Raw genomic sequence first — 27,962 nt, forward strand, 5'->3', positions numbered from 1 at the left:
ACGCCTACCATAAAGGATATTCCAATCATTACCATTCCAAATAGCTCCCTTCGATAGCATGGATAGACATGTAAAGAAAAGAATTCATAAAGACATACATGCAGAAAAAACCCATTTTATAAGCAAATATATGCAATAACAACTTATATTTCTGCAAATTCATATATCAGAAAAAAAGAAGAAAAAGAGTGGGACCACAAAGGATCTTCTTACTCGCATCCTTTATATATGGTTATAAAACCATGACCATATTACAAGATGGATGTCATTTGAGTGATGACGCATTGTCCCATTACCATATGGACCAATTCAGTCAATTCCTGCAGTAGAGACAGAACCATGATCCATCTCTCCAATTCTCCTGAACTGGAGAGGATGCAAATTTAGCCATAGAAGAATGAATATCTGCACCCTAAAAATTTCCAATGGGGTGATTCGAATGCAACAGTGCAAGAGATCAAAGATGCAGAGCCCTCTGTTTCTACTGCACACAATTAGTCCTACCAGAAAGATTTGGAAGACCATAATTTCAGAACTGACATAAGTAACTTCTCTTCATCTTTTTCTTACTGTTTATAAATGACAATTACTATTAACATACAAAAGCCTTCAAAATTAGAAGAGCAAAGACCAATGAGAGTGCCAGCAGGTTCTTGTGTACAGTCGCATTTCAACTCAATGACCTAGACTTCGGGCAACAAAATTCCCTCTGCCCCACACATTTGTAAAAAGTTGATACCACAAGATGATTACCCTATGGAAAAATAATCAATCCTTCCATGGATCTCCCTCAGTCCGCACCTCCGAAGGTTCAACCACCTCTGCCTCAGTATTTTCACCAGATCCTGATTCAGCACTTGCTTCGGCATCAGCTTCTTCTGTTGCTGCTTCAGATTCCAGTCTACCCCATCTTCCACCAAGGGCAATTGCCATCATCTCATAAATCTTTCCCCCCAACTCAGCTGGGCTGTCGGGCTGGAGGAAGAGAAACAAGTACAAGGAAGATGGGTCAACACAATCTGCTGTGGAAACATAAGGTTGGTTAAGGGATTTGATTGACTTACAGTGTATCCACTGGAGATTAAGGCAGTATCATACAATAAATCAATGGCTCTCTTAGCTTCATCACTGCTTGGGTCATTCTTGCAGGCAGCCTGCAGATAGTCTATGTTAGAACAAACGGCGAAGAGTTTCAAGCAGGACACAGTATAGACAAAACTTCAGCTGACGGCAAACATATTTAGAACAAATATCTGCCTCCCTGACCATACATTCATCGAAAAAGCACCCACCCCATGTAGCACATAAGATTTTACGCTGTTGTGTGTGTAACTAGGCCAACAAACTGCTGAAATATTCAACAAGCAAAAAAAAATTAGTCAAACAATCTTACGTTCAAGTCTTTGATGATCGGATGATCTGGATTGATTTCTAAGATTCTTCTTCCTCTCATGAATTCTAAGCTTGATGTGTCACCAAGAGTTTGAGCTTTCATGAGCCTATGAACCACATGTATATATCATAAATTAGAAAAGCAAGCTTAGAAACGTGAACGTATCAAAACATAGAATTACTACATGATTACATTAGTTTCTCAAATGAAGATTAAGCAATTTGAACTTTTGAGTATACCGTTCCATGTTTGCAGACCATCCAAATTTGCCAGAAACAAGAACACATGGTGAAGAACTGAGCCGCTTTGAGACTTGGACTTTAGCAACCTTATCACCTAGCTGTTGCTTTATCCAGTCACATAAAAGATTGTACTCCTGTTTGTTTTCTCTTTCTTTCACGTCATCCTCATCACCTAAATCAAAATTCAAATCATCATCAGATGCACATTCAGAAACTTGATAACATTAAAAGAGAGGATGCGAGCTGAATGCTCCAACTGATCATTTGTAAGTCATTTCAGAACACTCACCCAATTCTAGATCTTCCTTACTGATATCGACAAACTTTTTCTCTTTGTAGGTCTGCAGGTTCTGAATACCAACCTCATCAATTGGCTCTACCAGATATAGAACCTAAGGAAGCAGAAAAACGCAACAGGGAATCATAACTCAAACAAAGCAATTTAACAATAGTTGCTCAGTGGAAATCCATCTGGGTGCTTACTTCAATATCTTTCTCGACTAGCTTCTCTAAAAATGGAGCAGTTTTCGCACTTTTCAAACTGTCTGCGGCCAAGTAATAGATAGCCTTCTGGTTCTCAGGCATGTTCTCAACATACTGATCAAGGCTTATCATATCTTCCTCATTTTTAGAAGAATAGAAGCGCAACAAAGGAGCAATGCGCTTGTGATTTCCTGAGTCCTCAATACATCCAAGTTTGATAAGCTTTCCAAAATTCTCCCAGAACTTCTTGTAATCCTGCAAAAGATTAATAGTTAGTTTTAACATTAGTCTCATATAGTATGATGAAAGCCTACCTTCATTCTTCCAAAAGAGAATAGGATTTGCTCACAGAGAGATAGATAGATAGATAGATAGATAGATAGATAGATAGAGAGAGAGAGAGAGAGAGAGAGAGAGAGAGAGGGGAAGAGAAGAGAAAGTCCAATTAAGACACTTCTCACCTCCTTGTTTTCACTTTCAGATATTTCTTGGATCATATCAAATGTTTTTCTCACAAGCCTTTTCCGCATAATTCTCACCTGTCAATATAAAATATACATTTAAAAGAGTTGTCAAGATGAATGCAAATTAAAATACATCAAAAGCCTAAACACATATTTATCAACCATGCATCCAGACATTGGTTAAATTAATACTAAGACAGCCAAATAAACTAATATATATGGTGTGCATACTAAATAAACTAAGTTTTACAGTGTCTACATCTAAATATCAGATGACTTACAATTCGACTTTCTTGAAGAATTTCGCGAGAAACGTTGAGAGGAAGATCATTCGAATCCACTACACCCTTCACAAAGCTCAAGTATCGAGGGAACTGAAATTGGAATACTAATTCAGCAACTAATTCAACTCAGATTCGAACATGCAGATCATGAACTAATGTGCACGTATATGGACAAAATCAATGATCAAACTAACAATGTATCTACTCAACCTTGAATTTTAATATGGAGCTACATACCAGTTCACCATCAAAATCATCTGAAATAAATACACGTTTGACATATAAGCGAATATTCTTTGTCTTAGGATTTATTATGTCTTCATTGTTAAGAGGCGCCATTCCTGGTATGTAAAGAACACTCCTGAATTCCACCTCCCCCTGTTATGTAATGAATTGAGTCAACTTCACAAAAATCACCAAGAAAATGAATTGCCTAGCTGCTTTTATAAATCAGCCTAGTAAACTTTCAGAACTGCTCACCTCTGTGGTGAAGTGAGTGTGTGCAAGAGGATCCAAGAACTCATTGAATGTCTTCTTATAGAATTCATTGTATTCATCTTTCTGAACTTCTTTTGGATTTCGCATCTGGAAACGGCAAATAGAAAAATAAACCAGCTTTAGTCTTTGCTAATTTAGGTGACACATCAGCAGAGAGACAAATTTGGATCAAGAGATCAAGTCATCAGAAAGCCAGAAATTGATAGAATATGTCTCATTGTAGATTAAGGGAAAAAGTTGTCTAAGACATTGTAGATTCTCATTGAATGTTTTGGAGCATTGTACTCAAAACTTACCCATATAGGCTTTGTTTCATTTGCCAATTCCCAGTCCCAATACTTCTCAGTAACAGTTTTCTTCTTGCTCTTCTTTTCACCCTGCCGACAAGCAGGAAATAAGTCAGCCTCATTATATGAAAGCACTTTACCACGAGCTGCCAACCATCAAAAACACTAGTTACCTCTGGTTTTTCTTCTTCACCCTCTTTTGGAGGTTCCTCTTCTTCCACCTATCAAGAAATATAAAAAGAAAAAAAATTGAAAGATGCTCATGGATAAAGATTTTCTAAAAGAGAGATCAACAGAAGAATTGGCATGCCCAAACTACATTCTCACCTCTACAGTTCTTGATTTCTCCAGCCAAGTGTATATGGGGAAGGACACAAACTGTGAGTAGTTCTTAACTAATCCCTGGATCTTCGTGGGCTCTGCGAACTCAAACTTATCATCTGGCTGATGAAGTAACAAAATGATAAGAGCCCTACTGAGTAGATCTGCATAACACATATAAAAGGCTGGTAGAGTTCATACTCTTAGATGGAGGGTAACTTGTGTTCCGCGCTTTAGTAACTTCTCAGGATCGGTCTCTTCTCGTATCACATATGAGCTACTGTCAGCCACTGCTTCCCAGACATACTGCTTATCTGACCTAGGGTTCTTTGTTGATACAACAACCTATTTCAGAATGGTTTTGCATTTCAAAAAATAAAAGGCCATTGTTTTAGCAACTTCACAAAAATGATAGCGAAAAAAAAGGGTAAGAAAATGCATCTGATGTGAATTTAAGCACTAGCAACTGCAAGTTAAATATTATTCAACAAGGACCAGTTCCAAACCTTGTCTGCAACCAGGAAAGCTGAATAGAATCCAACACCAAATTGACCAATTAAACCATTGTCTGCCCCAACATCCTTGTTCTCCTATATATATAAAGATCTTACATTAGTGATCTAAAGATTGATGCAAAAGCCAGCTAGATTTACCCGTTACACATTAACAAATAAGCCATACAGTACAATATTAATGTTATATTATTAAGTCAGATATCATAAAGAATAAAATTGAACCTTGAGAGCCTTTAAGAAGTTGGAAGTTCCACTCTGCGCAATCGTCCCAAGACAATCGATAAGCTCTTCTTTGGTCATTCCAATGCCAGTATCACTGCAATTTCAAACCTTTTATTATGTACTGTAGAATTAGAAGAAAAGGAAACCAAGGGTGTTTACTATCCTACCTGATTGTAATTGTCCCATTGTCTGGATCGGGCTTAATGCGTATCTCCAACTCACCACCATCACCAAGTAAAGAAGGATCAGTCACACTTAAAAATCTCAGCTTATCCAGTGCATCACTTGCATTACTGAAAAAGATGACATCAATCAGCAGTAGCATTAAACAGCACACAAAATATTTTACGTAGGACCTATAAAAGAAAAAATTATCATCACATGAAAATAAAGTACAATCAGATATGTCCTATATAGGATAAACTGATTGTCCGGTCCTAGGAGCAGTATTTCCTGAACTTGAACAAGGTATTAAATTATTATCTGCATTGGGAGTTATTCATCCATATGAAAACATTATGAGCATGTAAACATTGAAAATATAAGCATGAAAATAAGGGGCCCACCTGTCTTCAAACTGCAACCTTTGCCTGCAATATTAGAACACAGATAATAGAAGTTTCAAGCCAGTCCTTTTTGAAAAAAGGTAGATGCCTCGGCAGGTTTAGAATTTAGAGAATACTGTCATCAACATTATGCCTATTGTGGTTTTCAAAAAATGGTGGGCATGTCCCACAAGCTCAAGGCCTACATGACAAAAACAATGCCGTCACCAAATCAAGGAGAATAACAAATGTCACCTTTTGAATCCTACAAACTGGTGAAATGCTAATTTTTTGTTCGTGAATAATGCCACAAGGATCCAGCCAGTGGTGTTGTTTCTAATAAAGATTTTAGGATTTTGCAGAGGTGCCTGATCACATTAGAAGAAAATGTGTGTGAAAAGAATGGTGCTGGTTACTGGGCTCATGCAAATCTACCTGGATGCCCTCAGAAGAGTTCTTTCTAACTGTTCATCAGCCATAGTTTTATGTTTGAATGTTATTTTTGCAGTCTTTTCATACTTCTGCAATCACCTTTTCATCTATAGGGCAATTTCTGAATACTGGCAATCTACTTAAAAAACAAAAGGCTCCATTGTTCATTAGTCTGTTGGAGCATTGTTAATGCATATTTTATCTCCCTTGTGCTGGAATTTCTATTTACGGTAATTTTGGATACATGGATCTACGTCTTCCTTTAGCATCAGTTTGGTTTAAGCAAGCAACATCTTACATGCTGATATCCCACCTTTACTCAACGAACAAATCCATTATACTTATTATTTTGTTTTAGCATGTCTTATGGTATTATTTGTTGTTTCATAATAATAAGTGATTTGTTATTAATTTCTACTTACAAGCTTTTAAACATACAATATGCAAACATGAGTTTACACTAACTAATATGTTGCATGAGATGATAAACTTTTCTTTCCTGCCTAGGCTTGAGCATCAATACAACGATAGCTGACTTTCAGACTAGAAGTTTGACACTTGGCTAACTAACAAGTGGGTGGTAATTAACCCTCATGCCATTATAATCCACAAAAAATTGCACACCACAATCACTCAATATAATATTCCTATAAAATAAGAAAAAAGGAGATAGACAGGAAAACTGTCCATCAAGAATATATTATTCTAAACCCTTTGATTAAGATGCATAACTAGAATTATTTTTTGTCACTATTCACACCGCATTTCAAACCTTTAAAGCCATCATTTTGCTTGCATATGCAGAGAGGAAACATAGAAACGATCATTTATTTGACTATTTCCTTCTATCACCAGCAATATTCAAATTTCATCTATGAAGCATATTTTAGAAATGAAATTGACAAGTAAAATAATGCTTTCAAAATGTAAGAAATATATAAAGAACCAGTTCAAACTTATAGGGTATTCTAGCTTCTTGAAATCCATGAATTGAGCAAACTATTGGAAATACCCATTGACTGGCCTATTACTAGTTGATTCAAAGGATACATATCAGTATATTAACAATATTGGGGCAATGAAAGTGCAAAATCAGATTAATGAAAACATAGATTCCACAGGTCTGTCATGCCAGATTTTTGAAAGTACACTAAATACATCTAAGGATAATTACCAATACCAACCTTACAAGCTCGCGAAGAAACACTTCTTTGTGGCTGTACAAACTATGAACTATCAAATCCAATAGGCGGCTGACCTGCAAATATCATAAGTAGAACCAACCGCTTGTTGAAAAACTAACAGTGTGTATCAAATTAACAGAAACAGGTCAAACATATAACAAAAGCTCAGGATGAACAGATATAATGGGATTTTCCTTTTGAGAGAAAAAGACCGCAACTTTTTTAATTTGACGACAGAAAATTTTCAATTTTCAAGAACAGAGCTCAACAGAAGATATAAATAGGATAAGACCCTTTCAAAAAACGTAAGAAACCCATTCCAATCCACAATTACTAAAGAACTAATAAACTAGAGTAATCTCACGAAAGATAACAAAAAAAGTCTCAACTTTCATCAACAAAACTTAGAGAACAACAAGCAACAAGCCGAAATTGAGAAGATAAAGGAAACCGCACCTCGGCCTGGTACTCAAACTTCTCGCCAGAAGCCTCCTCCGCTTCCTTATCCGCAACAGCCGCCTCACACCGGACCACCATCCGGCTGTCCTTCTCCAGTTTCCATCTCAAGCCAGCTGAAGGAAACCCCTTCCTTGCAAGCAGGGATTGAGGCAAAACCGAACTTCTAAACGACACAGCTCTCGGAGGATTGGAGACCAAGGGGGAAGAAGGGAAACCGAAGGCCGAGACAGAGGAGGTGCCCGGGCTCCGGCTCAATACGGGCGCCATGGACGCGGTCGCGACGGCGAAATCCTAGAGTTCTGGAACAGTTCGGAATCGAAACCCTAGCAATTTGGAGAGAAGCGGCTTGGGAGGGAACACCCCTCGCGAGAGAGAGGAGGGTTTAAGGGGGCGACCACGGAGAGAAGTGACAGAGAGAGCATTCTAGAATACGAGCACGAGATAGGATGCGAGATACCATTTCAAATTACAAGCATAAGAAATAATATGCGACAGCTTGATCTACCGTTGCTAATGTTATACAAAAAGATCTTGTCCGTTGATCAATTTCTCACATAGCATTTCTATCCGCAAATGCGGTAGAGGTGAAATTGTGCTTAATATTTTATTATTTTTCTAGAAGGTTCTGTTCGCAGGGTTTGTAAGGCGCGGATGCTGCCACGTCAGTTCGCACAATATCCGCGAATCGATGTTCGGAAACTTTGGACACGTGGAAGCATGGTGTGCGTCTAGCACAAAATTGGAACTTTATGTGGAGTTTTATGCTTGTAGGATAATTTAGCGGAGGTAGCTGAAAAGATCAGGATCATGCTGGATGGATGGAAGGAAACAATAGCATTGGATATTTTTTCAGTGCTAGTAGGGTAAGAATATTGATGGATGTTACTGGTGACATGGAGATGGAAGTATAAATATGTTGCATGCGGCAAATGTTTTAAACATATTCAAAGTTGAAGATATTAGTATACATGACATGTGTCGTACATACATTGTATATCTACTTTTATCACAATGGCAAATGGCTTGATAGACAAAAAATTATATTTATATTCTACACCACGTGTACCATGCGGCAGTTTATACTCCACCATATGCACTACACAACGGTGCATCATGGCAATCATGGAATCACCTTATCTCGTTTTTATAGGCATCATTCATCATACGCACATCTCAAATTGCTGTCGCATTTATCTTGTCTCTAATTGTTTCTTTAGTACATAGCCAACATGGTGCCGCTTATCTTGTTTTGAATTGTTACTATGGTACATAGCCAATATGGTGGAGTATAATTTCTCCTAATAGGCAGCCCCTCGATTTAGAACCGGAAAGAATCATGTCATAAGCTATCCATGGGCATTAAAGGCTTTTATTATCTACTTTTTATTTTTTATCTGCAAAAAAAAACTCATTCAAAAGTTATTCCAAATTTGTAATGTTGATGTTGGTAGTAGATTGATAATGCATGTGGCCAATCATGATTGCCATCTTTGTAATGAGCCATGATTCAACAACTCATCATTTTTTCCCTTACTGGAATTTTTACTTGTCATGTGTAATGACCGCATCTTCCATGGATCTAGCAAGTAACTAGTTAGTCTGAGTGAGCTCAAATAATTTACAATAGTCCATTCTACTTCCATTAGAATACTAGGTAGCTCAAACATCTCTGTGAATGTCAGCAAGTTCTTGTTTTCTACTTAAAGAATGCGAATTGTTGATATCCTCAGGGCTATGGCATTGCTGAGCCATCAATCTCTGATACATTCACTTTTCAATAGGAAGAGTATAAATTATTCCCCTTCCAAGGCCAGTTTCTGTTTTGGAGGAATATCTAAAACAATTAACAGGACATGTAATTCTAACCAAAGCCATATTTCACCAACATCCACCCTGTAAAGTACTACTCAATTTGCACCATGAATGACATGCCCATGACATGTCAATGTGCATGCAGCTCTGAAAACAGTTGCAGAGGTCAATAGAAGCTCGGATCCAAATCAATGGCTGCACCCTTTTTTATTTTGTTTACATAACTCATCAGGAAGAATGGATCAGAGGGGATTATGTCCCATTCATTGATTTTTATTAGTTGCAGCATGAAATTATATTTTGGACAGTAAAATTGTTTGTTTGCGTTGCGCAGCAAAGGAAAACATGCATGAATATATCTTACAGGACAATGCTCTGCAGATCAGCACTGGGCAGAGAGAAATCTGTGGATGACTATGATTCAATCAAATCATAATTGTTTGAAGTTAAAACTAATAATGGGGGGCAAAAATCCACATACTACTTTCCCCTCAAAAACACAATCAATGACTCATTCATAAACTATATGATGCTTACCAAAAATAAAATAACGCGAACACAGATAACCAGGAGTCGAACTTGCACCGGGATTTAGACATCTTTTGTTGCTGTCTTGTTACAGTGTCAAAGTCTTCACAAATGCCAATACATGCATTCTACTACTAGAAATGGAGATCAGCATACTTAACAAGAATTGCTTAAATTTGGAAATTATAATCTTTTATATATTGAATTTATCATACTTTCTGAGAAAGTATCAGTTTAACTTTCAGAAAAAGTGCATGGCCAAGCTCGCAGAACGGTCGTTTATTGTAGTTTCCAGTGGTTTGAGCCTTTTAGGCTGCAGCTATGCAGCCAATGAACAAGTTGTCAGGTTATTCTAACAAATGAATATCCTCTCATGTACACAAGGCTGATATGGGCAGCATGTGAAGTTTGGCAAGGAATACATACTACCTGCTTCTGATCAGGGTTGCCTTTCTGGATGTGAAAATCTCAGGAAAAAAAAGGATTTCGATCAAAGATACTAATTGTCAAATATTCACAGGATCTAAAAACAAGTTGACAAAGTTATTACAAATAATGAGCACTGAAACTTAAAATCAAACATTCAATCACTATAAAAATTAAAATCACAAATTATGTGTAATTCTGATTCCCAACGTTGATGCAGATGCACATGCACATGCTTGTCATAAAACAGGCAAAGCTAAAAAGTTCTCTTGAAGCAGAGAACTACATTGGAAAAGGTAGAGGGTCAGGCCTGGCTGAGCACATACAACATATTGAATAGACCCATCTGGAATAGTGTAAAGATCAAGTTTTTGGTCCATTTTTCAACAGCATCCCCTACCAATAGCAGACTGCAGGATGCCATAAATTATAAATATCATTTGCCTGCCGCTCACCTAACAGTTATCTGACTACATGGATAGCGCACGGAATAAGGCTAATCCATTGGCAGCAGTCGCACGAGAAGAACTTTGCTGACAAATATATATAGAGCTAGAGTTCCATAAAGTTTTATAATTTTAAGTTCATGGAAAGAGAAAAATATATATCAAAAGAATATATCAACTATTAAAGAGGGTTTAAAACCCTTTATAAATCTGACAATATCAAGATGTTCGAAAAACTTGAAAGTTTAATCATATTTTCAGAACTCGTCCAACTCTTTAACATTGTATCTAAAGATAAGCCACAACTATTTAAACAAAGATTTCCAATAGACACTTGCCAGTAAAATGAGCATTAGAATTGAAATTGCACCACAAGTCACAAAATGAAACAAGAATTGAACGGCCAATGGTGCAATAAATAAGGACCAACTTTGTCATGCTTCTCAATCAGCACTACCTGACTTGCTAAAAACTACCTAGATCTTTTATATTTAAAATGACAATGATGAGCTAATAGAATAACTTCTTGTAAGGGCTAGTAGCAGTATACAGCATTGCAGATGCCTTCACAGTAGCAAACATAGTGGAGCACCATGCCCCCAACCTATCCACTATTATATGTAATAGATGCAAGAAGCTGGAAGCTATTATGCATAAGGAGATTACATGCAAGAGATACGCAATTCTTCAGAAATTGCCTTTGATTCATTTCACCTTACAATTAGCGTACCCTGCCACCATAATGGGTATGAACAAAATGAACTTGTATTCTGCTCCTTATATTTCAAAATATAATTGCACTTTCCTCCAATCAGCAACAACACGAATGACAATTCAGTATATAGAGTAAAATCAGAGTCTATTCGCCAAGAAAGACACCATGTTCCATTATTTTCAACATTGATCTTCCAATCAGACCCTTTTATGGAAGTATTAGAGTTATCCATGCTGTTATTTATGGCAAATAATTTGCCATTCGCATGAGGAAACAAAGACAAAAACAGGTATGTTGCCAGCACCAAAACCAGACAAAAGAATCACTATACTAAATTTTCTTATAGTAATTTTAATATACCATTTGCTACTTTGCTTCTGTTAGAAAGCTGATCTCACGAGGCAAATAACCAAGCTCAAAGGTAAAGTTATGTAGGGGCTATAAGATACCCACATGATTTTTATGCATACCAAATCTCTTTCAATGGACAGTAACATACATGTCACCAAGATTGATTGCATGACACAGAAGAATAAAAATGAAAAGAGAGAATTTCTCCTTCTATGAGCCTGACAACAAAAAGCTCGTTAAATTAAACCGTATTATTTTTTCCAATAAACATGAAGATGCGAATTTTCCATCACCAAGACAATCCACCCAACCCATATATTAATCAGAAAGGAAAAAACAACCCAAAACCAAGCACTGACCTCTGAATACCTCAGGCCCCGGAAGCTTTGTCTTTGAAACAGTCGATATTGCACAACCCCACCGATCTCACCATATCTCCAAAGCTGCCACCATTTGATTACAACAGTCAAGAGAGAACCAGACAACACAAAAACCACAGAACACAAGAGATATATATACACATATGACAGAACACAAAAATTTGAAAAAAAGGAAGAAAATCTTAGCCAGTCATTTAAGTTTTATCCGACCGATCAAAGCTTTTCCTTGGTTTCTCTGGCTGGTCCATGTTATCCTTTGAATTGTCAGAACGATCAACACTTCTTCTTGATTTTTCTCTCCTATCAGTGCTGGCTCTTGACTTTTCTCTCCGATCTGTGCTTTGCCTATGTTTCTCTCTACGGTCAATGCTTGACCTAGACTTCTGCTCTGTGCTCTTCCTTGGGAACTCCAAATTATCGGTGCTTGGCCTAGACTTCTCCTTCTGGTCAGTGCTTTTCCTGGGAAACTCTGAATTCTCGGTGCTAAGCCTAGACTTCTCCTTCTGGTCTGTGCTCTTCCTTGGAAACTCTGAACAGTCAGAGCTTGTCCTAGGAGCCTCAGAGAGATCTGAGCTCTCAGCTGATTCAATTTTTATTGCAGGAGACTTCTCTATGGCTGATATAAATTTTCTTAGATGCCTTATATAGTCAGGATAAAGTTCCAAGTTACAATGGTTCCCTCCCTGAATCCAGAGAGGCTCATACTTTTCTTTGCACAGTTCCCAAAGCTGCTTCCCATGGTAGAATTTCACAACATCATCATCAGTTCCCTGAAAAAAAAAATACACTTCACAATCCTAAAGACAGGGAGAACTTCCTGGGAAAGCAGTATTCTTATAGAAGAAATTCTTTAGGCACAGACAACCTAAAGAAGCATGCATGCTTATTTATTTATGCCAAAAATAAAGAAGTTCATTTTTCTTTCCAATATTTTTCAAAGTATAGGTTGCCAATGCTGCACCAAAGATAATAAACACTTGTTAATATCATGTTTGGAAGGAAAATCTTAATTTGAAATTTCCTATTTTTCATTTGCCAGTTCATGTAAAAACATCAGGTTTCTTGTATGATGCAGAAAGGACAAATATTGAAGCATTTTTTTCTAGGCTCTTTATTCCAGATACTGCAGTTATTTTACATCAGTTATTCATTCTTCTGGTCAATGCACATCGAACATCCTTTGTTTATGATGTAAGAGTTTCAAATGAATGCCATCTTACACTGACATCATGCCTATCGTTTGGTGATTGATAACTTGGACTCAATGACCAAAAGGATAGTTCCCACTGATTAATATAATTATACAACACGACTTGAATGTGTACAATTGAAGTTTTTCTACCATTCAGGGTATGAATAGTAAATACAAGAACTATAGTGCCAGCTATACAAATAAACTTTCTTTCATCTATTCTATTGCCCAATAGTGACTGCAACTACATTTCCATAAAATGCAATATCAAGCTCTAATGGAAGGCACATTCAATACAAAGAAGGTTGGAAAGAGGCACCTCTTATGAGTCATGAGTGAGTTATGAATTCACCAAATAATTGTTGCATTCACTTGGTCATGAGTATCACAATCTCATAAAAATAATGTAACATTAGTATGCTTTTTTCTTTTCTTCATCTAAATGACATATCTAGTAAACTTCAAATTCGCAAGTAAATAGAAATCAAATACCAATCCAAAAAACTCCACTAGCAGAAATTTCTAACTCAAGATTTTTTTCTTAGTGAATTGAATGGTGCGAAGAATACCTAGACAATGCTTGGGACATAAGAAACAAAGAAAGTGTTGCTGAATGCTGGAAAAAAAAAACACTAATGGAAGAAGATAAGTATTAAAAATATTTTCTAACAGGTAACACCAAGTTAAATTTGATGTACACCCCTCGCCCCAAAGTTTAAGACTTAGATAAGTACATAAAGTTGTAGACAAAGAAGAATGAAATGAGAAATAAATAATGAAAGTTAAGCTAGCCAATAGTTTTCTATCCTTAAAACAAATGATTCATATATAATCATCCACTGGAGAATCACCATATATGCATGGTGCAAACACAAGCTCCATTCTACAAGTATATGAAGAACCACTAGAGGAAAAAAATAAAAATACAAAATTATAGCTACTATATGTTAAGAATGATAAATATAAGATAATTGGAAGGGAAATGAGGTTCCCCTACTTTGTCTAGGAAACTCCAACCCAACATTAACATGCAGTTATAGTACAACCATGGCATTTCATAAGAGTCCAATATCCAATAACTAACTTAGCAAAACTTCCATAACATAGATTTCATTGGGAGCAGAAGAATGACTCCAACTGACAAAGAATGAATGCAGAGAACCCAAAGTACCAAGAGAAATAAAAGATTTATAGGCAACTATTTATACTGAGGCTAACTGAATAAACTTAAAATGTGATATGATGCTTTAGCAACACTTTCAAATAAATCAAGAGAGGTATCAATATAATGTACTCACATGAATTACAAGCACAGGACACTTGACATGTGAAATTTTCTCAATGTTCTGCAAAGATAACAAGAGTTCATGTTAATCTGCTAAAAGCATAAATTCTTTAAAACTAAGCAAAGAATGATATGGGAACCTTGTATATGTCAAACCAATATGTATGCTTCACAGGATACATCACTCGTAGACCAGACAAAATGGGACTATGTAGAACAACTGCTCTCAAATGAGGCATGCGAGTAGCTAAATCCAAAGTAGGCCCACTGCCAACTGATTGACCATATAAAATGATATCTTCTTCATGGGTTCCATATGTCTCCTCAAGGCATCTGTAAGCAGCCTCAATATCTGCATAAGTATTTTGCTCACTTGCCTGCCAGTAAAAGTAATAAGAAAAGGTGAACTTTAGAGAAGTTAAAAATAAATAAGCAAAACAAGAGGCAGCTAAGAACATAATTCCAACCTTTCCAGATGATTGTCCATAGCCAGAATAGTCATACCTGCAGAAATTAGATATCTATGTTAAAAAGGATATCATCCACCACAAGCATGGGATGGATTAATATGAGAAACCAAAAGGCATTGAAGACCTATGCAATTGGAGGCAAGGAAAACAAAAAGAAACACAAACTTGGAGGTCCATCATGTGCCAAGTGCTAAGTCTCGGCACCAAATTCAATTAGGGCTGTCAAACGGATAAGCTGTTGACGAGCCAGCTCATGTTTGGTTCAAAATTCAGCTTAAATTCAGCTTTTTAAATTAGTAAATGAGCCAAGATAGAGCTTGATTGGCTTGTTTGAGCTCGGCTTAATTAAAGCTTGAAATATAAATATAAAACTAATTAATATATTAATTATTTTAGCAACTATTTGTATACAACAAATATTTGATAGTTATTCATTATAAACTAAAATAATTTGTATAAAAGAAAAGAAAATGTGATATATCTGGGATAATCAGTTTAAAGAGTCCACAAGCTCTAATAGATCTCTTGAATAAGCAGTTTGTGAATTGCGAGCAGCTTGAGACTGGCTCAAAATTAAAGGAGCCAGCTCAACTACTGTTTGTTTACGCACCTAAATTCAATATTAGAAAGAAATGAAAGCTCTTTTATACAAAAGAAAAGGGTTTAACTATTTAAGCCCATTTACTTTAGCTTCACTCTATTGATCTCCACACACTAGAAAACTTTCCAAAGTCATTCCCTTGACTTGTCACCAGTTCTTCGATTACACTCTTGTGAAGCACATTTGCCTCCATTTTCATATAGATGTTGCATCAAATGCTGGTGGGGTTCACATGACATAGAAATGGATACATGCAGATGGCTTTCAGCTACAAGTTGAATAGATACAACATTCCTCATGTGATTGTATTTACAGCACAAACATTTCAATATGGGGTCTCTAAGCAGAGAAAATCGAGTAGAAACCAACGTCTGTTGTGCCGGAACCGGGCTCCGTACCGGTTGTCTGGCAGCACGGGCTGGTACAACCCCACATCGTGTCGTGCTGGTCCAATACCGACACAGTAGAGGCGAGGGAGAGGGAGAACAGGAGAAAGAAACAAAGAGAGAGCGAAGAAGGAAGGGTGCGGAAGAGGAAGGGAGAGAGAGGCCGACCAAGGCTGGCCAGCAGAAGCCGAGGAGCCTCCACATGGAGGAGGCAGAGGTCGAGGAGACACGGAGGCCGGGCTCCACCTCCAGTCTCCTTTTATTTTTGCGGATTTTAAGTTGAAGTCGGCAAACCCATTGCCAACTTCACTTAATTTTTTTTTAAATTAAGTGCTCAACCATCTCAACAGTTATCATCCAAGTCTCCATATTTATATATCATTCAGAATTCAAACCAAAATATTTGACGACTATGTAGCCGGATATAATCATTGGAATTAGTCCAAATTCATCATCTACATATGAATTTATTAAATAAAATTTAGGGAAAGTTATCATAGCACACTGCTGAACCATCTCATCAGTTACATTTACCAATAAAAATATAGGCACAGTACAATTTGTTTGGATCAATGTCTGATGAGTGCGTCTATGTATACATATATATTACTAGCATAAAGAATTGACACGTTGATTTAGAATAGCCACATAACCCTAGTTTAAATGATTTCATTCCAACATCCCAAAAAAATATTAGGATTGCATTACTATCAACATCAACCTATTTATAATATCCGGTCTTTTTTTCCATTGATGAGGTATGAAGAAGTGAACAACTATGCATATAAAACAAGCCAAAGTGGCTGGTGCAATGAACAAACAACCAAATCATGCACCGACATCAGGGACTTTTTGGAGGGACGGTCCCAACAGCAAGAAAATTGCATCTATCTTTTCTCTTCTAGCGGTTAGCCACACGGTAGTTGTACGCCAACAATATACTGTTACCGATTGAGGGCGGTGACCACGCCACCGCTATTGTAATGGTCCTCTGTACTGAGTCTCCGTCGGTGTCGATGGCGTGGTGTAAGCATCCTCCGATGAAACCTGGCGGCGAAAATAACGACATTATCGTACCTTCCTCATTGAGCATGTGATACGTATTATAACGACAACATAAAAACCCTATCTCCACAACTGTACGTTGACAGCTACAGGAGCCTCCTAAGGACTGGCATGTAGCTCATGAGATTTAAATTATATACAACACTTCTAGCCAACATCTCTAAAGTCAACACAAGTCATAAAGTATTGGAATTTTGGTCATTGAACATAAATAACTATTATCATTGAACATAAATAACTTAATTTTTTTGAATAAAAAAATAAGTAAAGTCGGCAATGGGTTTGCCGACTTTAACTTAAAATCCGGAAAAATAAAAGGGGGCCCCCTCCGGGCCCCTGTTTCGAAACAAACAGGGGACCGGAAGCGGAGCCCCGCCTCCGTGTCTCTTCGGTCTCTGCCTCCTCCGTGTGGAGGTTCCCCGGCCTCCACCAGGCAACCCCAATCGGCCTCTCTCTTTCTTTCTCTCCCTCTCCCTCTCCCTCCCCCTCTCTCTTTCTCTCCTTTTCCTTCTCCTTCTCCCCCTCTGGCGACGGAGTCTCGATTGCGATGACGGAATCGTCCCAATCCGCCGCCGGTACGACTTGGGACGCTCTGAACCGGGCGGTTTGGGATGGTTTCGCCGACCATGGTAGAAACTGTAACAAAGTTTTCTTTATGGTAAAGCACAGACACAATGGTCGACCTTACCAATAAAATCCTTGAGTTTTTCTTCTTTCTAGGTCATATTACTAGAAGCATAGGATATAGCAGACTAAATATTTGCGTTTCAGTAAAGTCCATCCATGCATTTTAAATCTCCCATCGGAACTTCCAACAAGGCACGGTTTGTGATCAATAGAGAAACCAATCAAAGATTGAAGTTATTAACTTTCAGTACAACGTAGATAAAATTCAAGTTTTGCATAACTTCCTTTGCTTTCAAGCTTTTTATCAACATAACTTTATGAGGCTTCCTATAGTTGAAATTACTTTTTCTGTAGACATCTTTCTGCTTATAGTAGACTCTTGATACAGTTTTCCTCTACTATGCGCAAACTTCTTTTGTTCCTTCACATGTCCATGTGCCACAGGTTAATCTTATTTTCATTGATAATTACAAATTAACTAGTCAGCAGTTGCACTTATATAACTTCATTTTGTATACCTTTGCTAGCTCATCGTAGATGTTCTAGTGCTATGTGTTAGGCTGACACTACAAAACAGGATTCCGAAATGTAGAAATAAGGCGTTCTCTAGAAAGAATAGCTGAAGACAGGGTACTTAGATGGACATGAAAGCACATGCAGGTGCCCCTCACACACATACAGAAAAAAGTAACAATAGAATTGCACCTTTGGACTGCCAATGAGTGAAGTTATAAAACTTCTACACCAAGGTCTAAATTGCAAAACTAAAATAGTCCATCCCTATTGTGCTGTAGGAGAAGCTAATAAATGACAGTATGGACTGAAATAAAAGAGCACAATAGTTACAGAGCTCCAATTGCCGGTACCCTTTACATCCATAAGCCATTATTTAGCTGTGAATACACTGCAATAAACCAAAATCCTCTCATCCTCACGGCTTTCTTCATGTGAATAATAACACAATAATCCAACCTTTATATAATATTTAAGAAAAAATGGATAAATTTTGAACTAGAAAGAAACTGAAATTATTTTTATTTTTTTTTAAGAATAAAGTACTGCAAAAATAGCCAAGAAAAGTTTGAATTTTCATTAATCTTAAAAGTTAATGATTACAATAAGTAAAATTAAATTTAAATCTGAATGCAACAGTAGATATTTAAGAGGTGTAACCTTTTAAATTCCCACCTTCTTATAACTTCCAATTTTCTTCTTTTTAACTTTTTGAAAATTAGCATGTATCCACCAGTCATGTTAGAGGAAACAACCTAAGTATTCCTCTTTAAATTGGTCTGTCTATCACTAGACCAAATTTCTAGAACTAGAGGAACCTATCACACTGAGACTACTTAAGGTAAATAGAGGGACAACCCAAAATTCACTGTCATGCTACATGTTAAAAACATTAATCCTTAACCCACCAAAAGCGCCTCACTCAATAAAAGACTTCAATATTATTAACTGATAAGAACAACTTGCATTCATAAAAGCAGCAATAAAATTCAATCTAAACTTGCAACATGCCATAGATCAATCAAAATGCATGGACTTCCAACCGCCTTATTCAAATGCAAATAACAAATTAAATTGAGCTCTCAATTAAAATTGTTCATCATAGCATCAATAATCATCATTAATGTTGTTATATTTAGATACATAAGATTCAATAAAGTATTACTTTGAAATACAATGATGTACTTGCAATTGTGTCTATCCCATTTTAAGTGGATGCTGCTTTTATTTCTTCAACAGCAAATGTTTTAACTACCATTCCGTGGTCAAATAAATAAGGAGCGAAAGCAAGAAATTGATATATTCATGGGAGTGGAAGGATCATGCAGCAAAAGTTTTCAACCACGAGAATGCGTACAAGGCAATGTGTAATAATTAAGATCAGTGGGTGGACTTCCAGTTCCAGGATCCAAATAGCATTTCACCACCCATTCATAAGCAAGAAGTCTACTATCTACCAATTCATTGATGTCCCTTCACGCCTAAAATCGATTCTGCCCTCAAAACCAGCATTTTCTAGTTCTTTAATAAAGATGAAAGAAAGAAACTTGACCATGCAACCATGCAATTGTAATCATCTTTGATTTTTCCAAAACAAGGTGCCACACACCAATGTAAAGCATAAATTTTAACATGCTATTCGCTGCATCAAATGAAGCTGCAAGGTTATAAATTAGGGAACTTTATCTACTTTACATCTATAAAAAAAAAAACCTTGCTGATAATTACACTAACACTCTTGGAAACACAAGTAGCAAAGAAACTCAAATTAAAAAAAAAAAAGAATCAAAGAAACTCCAATCAAATATAAAAAAAATGACTCATGATTCTGCTCCTCAGTCAAAATTTATAGACTAGCAGCAAACAAGGGTGTCCTGCCTATCATTTCAAGAGAAAAAGAAAAGAAAAGAAACGAAGCACAGATGAAGACATTATTCACACCTTTTTTACAAAGACCGATCTAACTCACACCACTCAAGGAAGTTCAAAAGAAGGGCCACACCCATACTTTTCCATCTGTATCCTAAGATTTCCAAATTGAATACAGCTATACGAGACATAGAGGTTCAAAGAGGTAAATAGCACTCTAGTCTGTAAGGCTTCCTCAAATAGACTCAAAGAATTTTAAGTTGAACGAGTTGCTTATTCCATGCAGCAGCAGCAGCAACAACAACAAAAAAAAAACAAGCGTTCCTTATTCCAAAATTTCAAACTACCAAAAATTCAAATTTGAATTAAACTAAGAACCTGGAGACTCATTCATCCCATCAAACAGAGATCAGACCTTCCCGATGTCTTCAGTCTCGGCAAACATCAATAAAATTCTCCTTGGCATCAAAATCGAAACTTTAACCCCCACCCCAAAAGAAAAACGAAAGAAGGAAAAAGAAAAAAGAAAGAAAGAAAGAAAAAAAAAAAACAAAAACAGCCCACGAAGAACGTTCAGCAAAAGAAACAACATGAGAAGGCTCCTCACCCCATCAAGTTCACTCGGAGGTGATGGCTGAGCTCGACGAAGAGCTCATACATCTGCCCGAGGTCCGCCGCATTGCCGTGGGAGTATAGCACGGTGAGCTTGGCCTCAGTGTTCCTCACGTGCATGGCCACTATCTCGGTCCCCCGCTTGGTCTGCAGCCTCCGGACCTCCACCCCCTCCCGCCGCGGCACCTCCGTCATCGCCAGCCGCCCCGACGCCTCGTCCTCCACCACCACCCCGTACGACGGTGGGTCGGGAGGGAAGAAGGCGAACCTCGCCACCATCGTGGACTTCACCCCTCCCATCTCCGATCAAACCCCCACTCCTCCCTTAATTCCCCCAACCTATCGGGTCACGCCGCCGGCTGCAGGCCCCACCGGAGCGCCGTCGTCGGCATCGGAGAGAGGGCTCCCAATGAGGATCCTGGTGTTCCAATCTAGGTTTAGGGTTTTGGGTTTGGGGGCGGAGAATGGAAGAGGGGGCGGCGTAGGGAAAAGAGAGGGGACGTGGGGAGGAGGAGAAGGGGAGGGAGGGAGGGAGAAATAGAGGCATTTTTTTATTTTGATTTTTTTGAAAAATGAGGTATTAAGAGAAATATTTCTAAAAAGGGATTTGGGGGAATAATTAAAGAGCGAATTAAAATGGGGAGGGAGGGAGATGGGAGGAGTTCCCGGCGCAAGAAAGGTCAGGGGATCACGTGATGAGACCTGCGAGTCACGTGTGGCGCGGAAATTACGGCAGTGAGGTCTGGTGACCCTGTTGAATTCTTGGGCGTTAGATGGTTCTAGCAGAATTTTGTGGGATTTGGTGAAAATCTGAATATATATATATATATATATATATATATATATATATATATATATATATATATATATATATATATATATATATGTAGAAGTGGAATTGATTGACTTGTATGAATCTCAAGTTAGTTTAAGGACAGAACTTATTTTAGTAGGGACTCCTTTTTTTATTGCCATGTATATGAAAAAATTGATCTCAAAAGGTGCAACCCTCTCATGTTGCATGCAAGTTATGTCTTCAAAACTAGGGTCAAGTAGACTCAAGCATGTGATGTAGCTCTGAGCAACACATGATGTATTTAGGTGGTGCATGCATGGCAAAACATCATGTTTTGTTAATCAAAAAATAATAATAGTACATCGACAAGTTAAATATAGATGCTAAGAAACTATTTGTACACAAAAGATATTGTTTAAATTAAATAAATTGATTATGTAATTTTTGATTGATGCACCTTTAGAGAGAGGGATGGAATTAAAATGGACCGAAAGAAGTATGTTTACCATATAAAGTGTACTTATGCAATGTTATGAACTATGAAGCTTGCTATGATCTTAAGTAGCTTAAGCTTAGCTTGAAATCAGCTTGGTTTGGGCTCGACCTATTTACAAAAATAAGTCGATCTCAAACCAATTTCAATGCTCGGCTCATAAAGGAGCTAAGGTTGAACATTTGAGTCATTCATCTGGAGTGGAAGAGCTCATCTTAGCTCGAATAAAGCTCCACTTAGGAAAGCATAGCTTGGACAGACTTTTTATGAGCTTGGTTTGAGTTCAAGCGGAGATCAAGCAACTTGTTTATTTTCTGAGCTGAGCTTGAGATACTTGGCTTGGTTCGGCTTATTTATAGCAATATTACTGGGCAACTACTAACGTGAATATAATTTTTGAAATAGTTACCTATGTTATAGTATTAAATGGGAGAGCTAAATGTTGTTTTAGAATTCGTCTCTCAAATTTTATGACTATAATAGCCTCAATTACTCTCTTCATGAATGAAGCTAATCTACTTATGTCTCTATTTGTTTTTCTCTTTATCAGCTATATGCTTTCTCCTAAAAATCTCAAACCAATTCTACAGCCCTAGCGGATTGGAGTTTTTTCAAAATTAAAACCAAACAAAGATGTCAATACTCTTTATTTAATCCATATATTTTCTCCTTTTCCCAATTCCTTAAAACTCTTTTTTACTAAATGATGGTTTCATAATTAAGAAATATTCTCTCTTGATTCCATCTATTAATTTTCATATCAACAATACCCTTCTTAGGGTTAACTCGCACACACTTTCTCCTCCTTTCTCATCTAAATTATTTATATCACTCTCATAGGACTCCAAAACAAATTGAACTCTCTTTCTCTAATTCAACCTCTAAACAACTCTTAAAACTTGTGCGCAAATTAAACTCTCTCTAATTCTACTACGGACTCTTGGATTTGACTTATAAATGGATCTGACTCTGTCGCTTAGCTCTTTCTTCTCTCTTTCCTACTACATACATTGCATGTTCCTAATTACTAGATGTTAATAGATTGGACTCTATCACTTGTTCCACTCCGGCAATCACCAACTTCATTCTACTTAGTAATCTGAGTAGTGATTTGGTGGGTAATCTAAAGCTTTTTCCACATAAAATTAAGTGTGACCACAAGACAGAGCATCGACGACAAAATAGAAATAGTATAACAAGCACATATATTATGCATTTAAGATCAATTATTTATGTACGAGCATTCTTTTCTTGACTTACTAATTTAAATGCCATTACACATGTAATAAGATAGCGAAAAGGGCGACAAAATCATTTTAATTGCAATCACTTTTTTTTTTTTTTTGAGAATACATGCCTGGCTAGGTTTGCGAGCTTGCTCAATCATCTTGGAGGGCGACAATCAGATGGATCTAGGGGGCCCGAGGGGTGCGGATGACGACCACCCTCTGCCTCGTAACATTTAGGCCATGATAAGGGATGGAATGGCCTTTCAGGTCAAGCATGTCTTCTGTGAAGCTAATGGGATTACGGATTGGGTGACCACCTATGTGGCCAACCATACGGGTAGTACCATGTGGGCTGAAAGATGGGGAACTACCTCGGGCACTCCGAAATATTTTATTTTCTGATTTTATTGGGTGTATTCGTACTTGTCAGATATGAATCGCCCGTCCTAGGTAAAAAAAAAAAATACAGGCCAACAACAAATGATAACACATGAAGACTGAAAGAGGAACACTTTGAATGGGGATGGGAAGGCGAGAATGCATGTTTTGGCATGTGGGAAGAGGCCAGAAAGCTTCAGAAATTTATGGACAGGGTGCAGGAGGACGTTTCTGGCCAAAATCTCACGGGGTTTTACTCTCTGAGAGAGTTTAATGCAGAGAAGGGAGGGGGAGGAACAGCTGGCTGGCTCTTTAGATTGGACCGAAATATCTGGTTGCAGTCCTGCAGGACAGACATGGCACAGTTGTTTTGATACTGAGATGGACCCCTCACTGACCCCTTAGCAGTCTCCAAGTATGGGCTAATACAGCTAAAACCAGCAGAGTTTATAGATTTCAGAATTGTCACAATCTTGCTTTAATTCTGAACCAAAACATATTTATAACTATTAATAATTAGATTTTTTTTATATGAATATCTTTCTAAAAATTCAAATTTATTTGAATACCATCTTAAAATTTATATTTATTTCTATCCCTTCATGAAACGCTATTTTTTGCACAAATGTCCCTAATATAACGGTTCTTCCAATACTATTAATAAAAACCATATTTATTTTTATTAAAAATAAAATAAAATTTTGAAATTATTTTTTTGTCCTCCATCGCGACCGTTTTATAAATATTATTTTACACATCTATCTATTAAGGGTATTTTAGTCATTTTAATTTGAAACTGTTAATTTTTCTAACGGCGTTTATGTAAAAATAAGGATAAAAAGAAGGATAGAATAGCAAAACAAGTGTTTTACGAGGGTATACATGTAAATATCAATTTGGAGAGGATATTCTTGCAAAAAACACTTAGTAATTCACCAACTCAAATCGAAAACAAGGTACAAGATTTTAAGCTAGGTGAGATCGACAAGAACGACAATAAGATCGAAAGCCATGTAAACTTATGAATAGTTTCACTGATTCTGCATGCTCGCATTGATTTGGAACAATAGATATCCAAACAATGCTGGGTTATCTTGGAGAACAAAATATTTCGATAAACCTCGTCGCCATCCCCTCCCTTTAACAGTCAATTTAGGAGCTTGTGATATGCCAATCTTGGTCAAGAGTACAAAGAAATCTTCAAAATATAGGAGATACAATAAAATGAAAGCCATGATATCTAGGAGAAACTTTCACTATGAGATACACTCGAGTGCCATTTTTGTGCTGCCTTTGTAGTGCGCATGCCTCGGCACGGCTCTTATCATTAGTTGGTCACACCCATATCCTAATGATTCTTGAGGATGCCTTTTGATATGCCTCCCGTTCTCTTAGCAGTAAAGGGCTCTCAGGCTGAGGGCATCTTTGGATTGGTGGGGCAAATGGCAGTGCATCTTTTCAAAAGATTTTCCAATCCAATTGAAAGCGCATGTTGCCTTTGCTGCCTTTGTTCTTGAAACCAATGTCTCTTTCCTTATGATAGAATCTTGGTCTATATGATAGTTGTTTGGGAGACTCTCTTTTTTTTTGTGAATACATTAGAATTTACGAAAATTATAACAAGCATGCTCTTTTGGATATATGGAAGGGAGTAAGCAAAGCAAGCATAAGAATTATAACAATTTTGAGTTTGCTCTTGGAAAATAGGCTTCTTAACTAGGTTTGGGCATAAAAGTGAATAATATCTAGAGAGAATCATCTTGAGAACCTGGGCTGAATAACTTGGAGTTTGCTCTAGCCTAAGTTTTTTATATGTAGAAAAAGAAAATACAATTATTTTAACCCTTTTTTGCAAGTGATACTGGTCTTAAATTGGGTGTATTTGGACTCGTGATGTATGAAATACCCATTTTAACAAGCAAAAAAAAGAGAGAGAGAGGATAAAATGGTCTGAACCTAATCCAGCCTGCTTTGAACCCAATATAGGCGAATGTGGACCACACTTGGTCGGGCAATGTGCAACCCACGCTTGGCCTGACCTGACTTAATAATAAATCACTTGGGGCCCAAACTGACCCAGTTGGTTTCCTAAAGCTTCATCTCTAATGGCACCTTCATCCTCTATTAAGTTCCAATTATGGTCCTTGAGCTGTCGAATATTGTTTCCATGCCTTCTGAGCATCGTAGATCGATGGAAGAATTTGGAATTGTCTCCCTATCGTAGCCTCCTCACTCTAGACTTGTGCCTACAGAAGACCTCACTCTAGACTTGTTGCTGCAGGAGCGAATGATGCTGAGCTAAGCAAGAACTAAGTGTGGCCAATTACTCATCTGTCGAGTCATTCTCACAATCCTTAAGTTGCAAATCTCTGACTCATTTTTCTTGGCTCTTTTGAGAATATTATCCATCATAGTTCTGTTAGTGAGCTCCTATCTACAATTCATCCGATACATGGCATCACCCCTGATAGAAATGCTCCAAACACCATAAAAATATCCTAGAACTGCCGGTACTATAATTTGTCAAAGCGAAAAGGGAGTTAGCAAGATGTAACTATAGAGGTATTAATAAGTATAAGATAATAATAAGATGCAATTCGAGAAAGATGATGTACTTGGTGGCCTGGGAATCTCAGTATCCAGCTCCCAGTGGCAAAAGCTCTATCAATATATTGCTAGACTATTCTTATCAAGAAAAAGAAAAAACATTCTTAGATTATGGCCCGACCATTGTAGCTATTACGCCAAATGAAATGCGCCGCCATATACTCCAAATCAGGCAATGCGTTAAAAGCTATGAAGCTACAGAATTCTCTGACATCGTTATTTCCAGTGCAAGGTTTGCTCCTTGCTTCTTAGTCGGCCCATCAGTACAATTGAAATCTTCTATAATCTGGCAAGCTTAGTTTATCAAAGCAGAATCTTCTGGCCATATAATTTCCTTCGTCAATACTTTGTATCTACATAAACAGCCAAAAAGATCCATGAACCATACCAAGTTCCTTGATTACAAAATCTATCTGTTGGGAGCTATTATTAATGAAAACACCCATCCTTGCAAAAAAAACCCTACTGCCAAATAAAAATGATGCCTCCTTTCAACCCTTACGACTCCTTAGTATCGCCCATCTAACTAGTCAAACTTTGCTCCCCATATTTTTAGCACCAATAACAACATCACATCTACCACCATCGCCGCCACCTTTGCTAGAAAAACCTTCTTTTGAATTGGAAAATCTCTTAATTATTTCATAAATAGTTTTCTACACACACAAAGCAAATAAAATAAGTTATAGATATTACCTACTTCAAGGCACGCTATGGAATGCTCTCTTTAAAGTATAATTTGCCTTGACCATGTGCAAATAATTGATGGCGGTTTACTCCTAAGATTCAAATAACCGTTATATTTTCTTCTTGAAAATCAACCAAATCCAGATGTTATGAAAATCGGTAAAATAGATTGAAGAAAATCGTTCTATCTTCTTTTATATGAACTTAGCCCTTTCTTATCAAATGCTCGAAGGATGCATTTGAGCCTACTCACTTAGTGCTCAATTTACTCTCTCAATGTATAGAGTTAGGCTCCAAGGAAAGCACAACATTTTATTTGATTCTTCGATGTCAAAGACCTAAACTCGATCGTACTTTCTTTTGAGAGTGTTATTCGCCTTTTACTTTTCGTGAAATGAAATATGGTGCTATATATCCAACCTTCTTCTCCTTTTGAGTTGTGGTAGGAACAATAAAAATGAATAAAGGATACGTATATCCTTAAGATTTGAATAACTTAAAGCTCGTCAAATAAAGCTAGAATGCCCATACAGAGGAAGACAACTGTGTGTCCCTTCAATTCGTGGCAATGAGGACAAGGATTAGCTATTGATCCAGAATTATGGGAAAGGAACGGAGCAAACATCAAGGGCTCGTTCGGTTTGTGGGAAGCATTTTTTCTCCTAGGAATATGATTCCTGGCAAGCAGATTCCTAGGAAGAGGATGCTTAAAAAAGTACTTTTGGCATGTTTGGTTGACCATGGAAAATTGACAAATTTCCAAAGTGCTTATATTTGGTTGGCCATCCACTTTCCTGAAAAAGTTTTGTATAATTCCTATTATACCCTTAATAAAAATTAAGTCTTTAATGCCTCTTTAATGCCGAAGGGTTTTTTTGAAAAAAATAAAAATGGAGTGATTTCCGCCTCATGGCAAAGTAACTTTTCCATATTTCTCATGGGAAAGATTTTTTCATGAAATGTGGGAATCATATTCCCATGGGAATACAACCTTTCCGTCTCTTTTTTGAAAATTCCAATTAAACAAGAGGCATCTCATTACTTTCAACAAGCCCCAAGAGCAAAATACTTGTGAGGGGACATAAATGAACCTTTGGAGCCTATAAACCTATATTTTGATACAATGCTTTTTGCACCTGCACGAGGGAATAGTCTAGATGTGTCA

General features: G+C 37.2%; 2 protein-coding genes across 3 annotated transcripts; both read right to left on the reverse strand.

The window, feature by feature from the left end:
• Positions 1–527: 527 nt before the first annotated feature.
• LOC103706592 (heat shock protein 90-5, chloroplastic-like) lies at positions 528–7,745 on the reverse strand. The gene is made up of 19 exons (XM_008790740.4): positions 7,327–7,745; positions 6,871–6,944; positions 4,877–5,002; positions 4,710–4,803; positions 4,479–4,562; positions 4,174–4,317; positions 3,979–4,095; positions 3,825–3,872; positions 3,661–3,741; positions 3,347–3,451; positions 3,104–3,244; positions 2,864–2,956; positions 2,580–2,657; positions 2,119–2,373; positions 1,925–2,027; positions 1,633–1,807; positions 1,394–1,499; positions 1,065–1,154; positions 528–975 (listed from the first exon to the last, which is right to left on the reverse strand). The coding sequence occupies exons 1-19, from the start codon at positions 7,594–7,596 to the stop codon at positions 769–771; spliced, it is 2,391 nt and encodes a 796-aa protein (XP_008788962.1). The 5' UTR covers positions 7,597–7,745; the 3' UTR covers positions 528–768.
• A 3,917-nt stretch (positions 7,746–11,662) lies between these two features.
• On the reverse strand, positions 11,663–21,116 carry LOC103706591 (alpha/beta hydrolase domain-containing protein 17C-like). Of its 2 annotated transcripts, XM_039132175.1 has the most exons (7): positions 20,603–21,116; positions 16,870–16,968; positions 14,932–14,968; positions 14,605–14,841; positions 14,478–14,525; positions 12,198–12,757; positions 11,663–12,050 (listed from the first exon to the last, which is right to left on the reverse strand). In XM_039132175.1, exons 1-7 carry the CDS (start codon positions 20,905–20,907, stop codon positions 11,978–11,980), a joined length of 1,359 nt encoding a protein of 452 aa, XP_038988103.1. In that variant the 5' UTR covers positions 20,908–21,116; the 3' UTR covers positions 11,663–11,977. The 2 variants fall into 2 exon arrangements, with proteins under 2 accessions (XP_038988103.1, XP_038988104.1); XM_039132176.1 differs by lacking the exon at positions 16,870–16,968.
• Between the last annotated feature and the right edge of the window lie 6,846 nt (positions 21,117–27,962).

The sequence above is a fragment of the Phoenix dactylifera genome, chromosome 1, assembly GCF_009389715.1.
Source record: "Phoenix dactylifera cultivar Barhee BC4 chromosome 1, palm_55x_up_171113_PBpolish2nd_filt_p, whole genome shotgun sequence".
Lineage (NCBI taxonomy): Eukaryota > Viridiplantae > Streptophyta > Magnoliopsida > Arecales > Arecaceae > Phoenix > Phoenix dactylifera.

What these genes read in the sequence shown, in the direction of transcription:
- LOC103706592 (XM_008790740.4), bottom strand. Translation starts at nt 7,596, where the DNA reads ATGGCGCCCGTATTGAGCCGGAGCCCGGGCACCTCCTCTGTCTCGGCC. An exon ending in AATGGGACAATTACAATCAG is followed by an intron (nt 4,804 to 4,876) that starts GTAGGATAGTAA and finishes TTGAAATTGCAG; the next exon opens with TGATACTGGCATTGGAATGA. An exon ending in TGGTCTGCAAACATGGAACG is followed by an intron (nt 1,500 to 1,632) that starts GTATACTCAAAA and finishes TGTGGTTCATAG; the next exon opens with GCTCATGAAAGCTCAAACTC.
- LOC103706591 (XM_039132175.1), bottom strand. Translation starts at nt 20,907, where the DNA reads ATGGGAGGGGTGAAGTCCACGATGGTGGCGAGGTTCGCCTTCTTCCCT. An exon ending in ATTGGTTTGACATATACAAG is followed by an intron (nt 14,526 to 14,604) that starts GTTCCCATATCA and finishes TTATCTTTGCAG; the next exon opens with AACATTGAGAAAATTTCACA. An exon ending in CCAAGGAAAAGCTTTGATCG is followed by an intron (nt 12,051 to 12,197) that starts GTCGGATAAAAC and finishes AAATGGTGGCAG; the next exon opens with CTTTGGAGATATGGTGAGAT.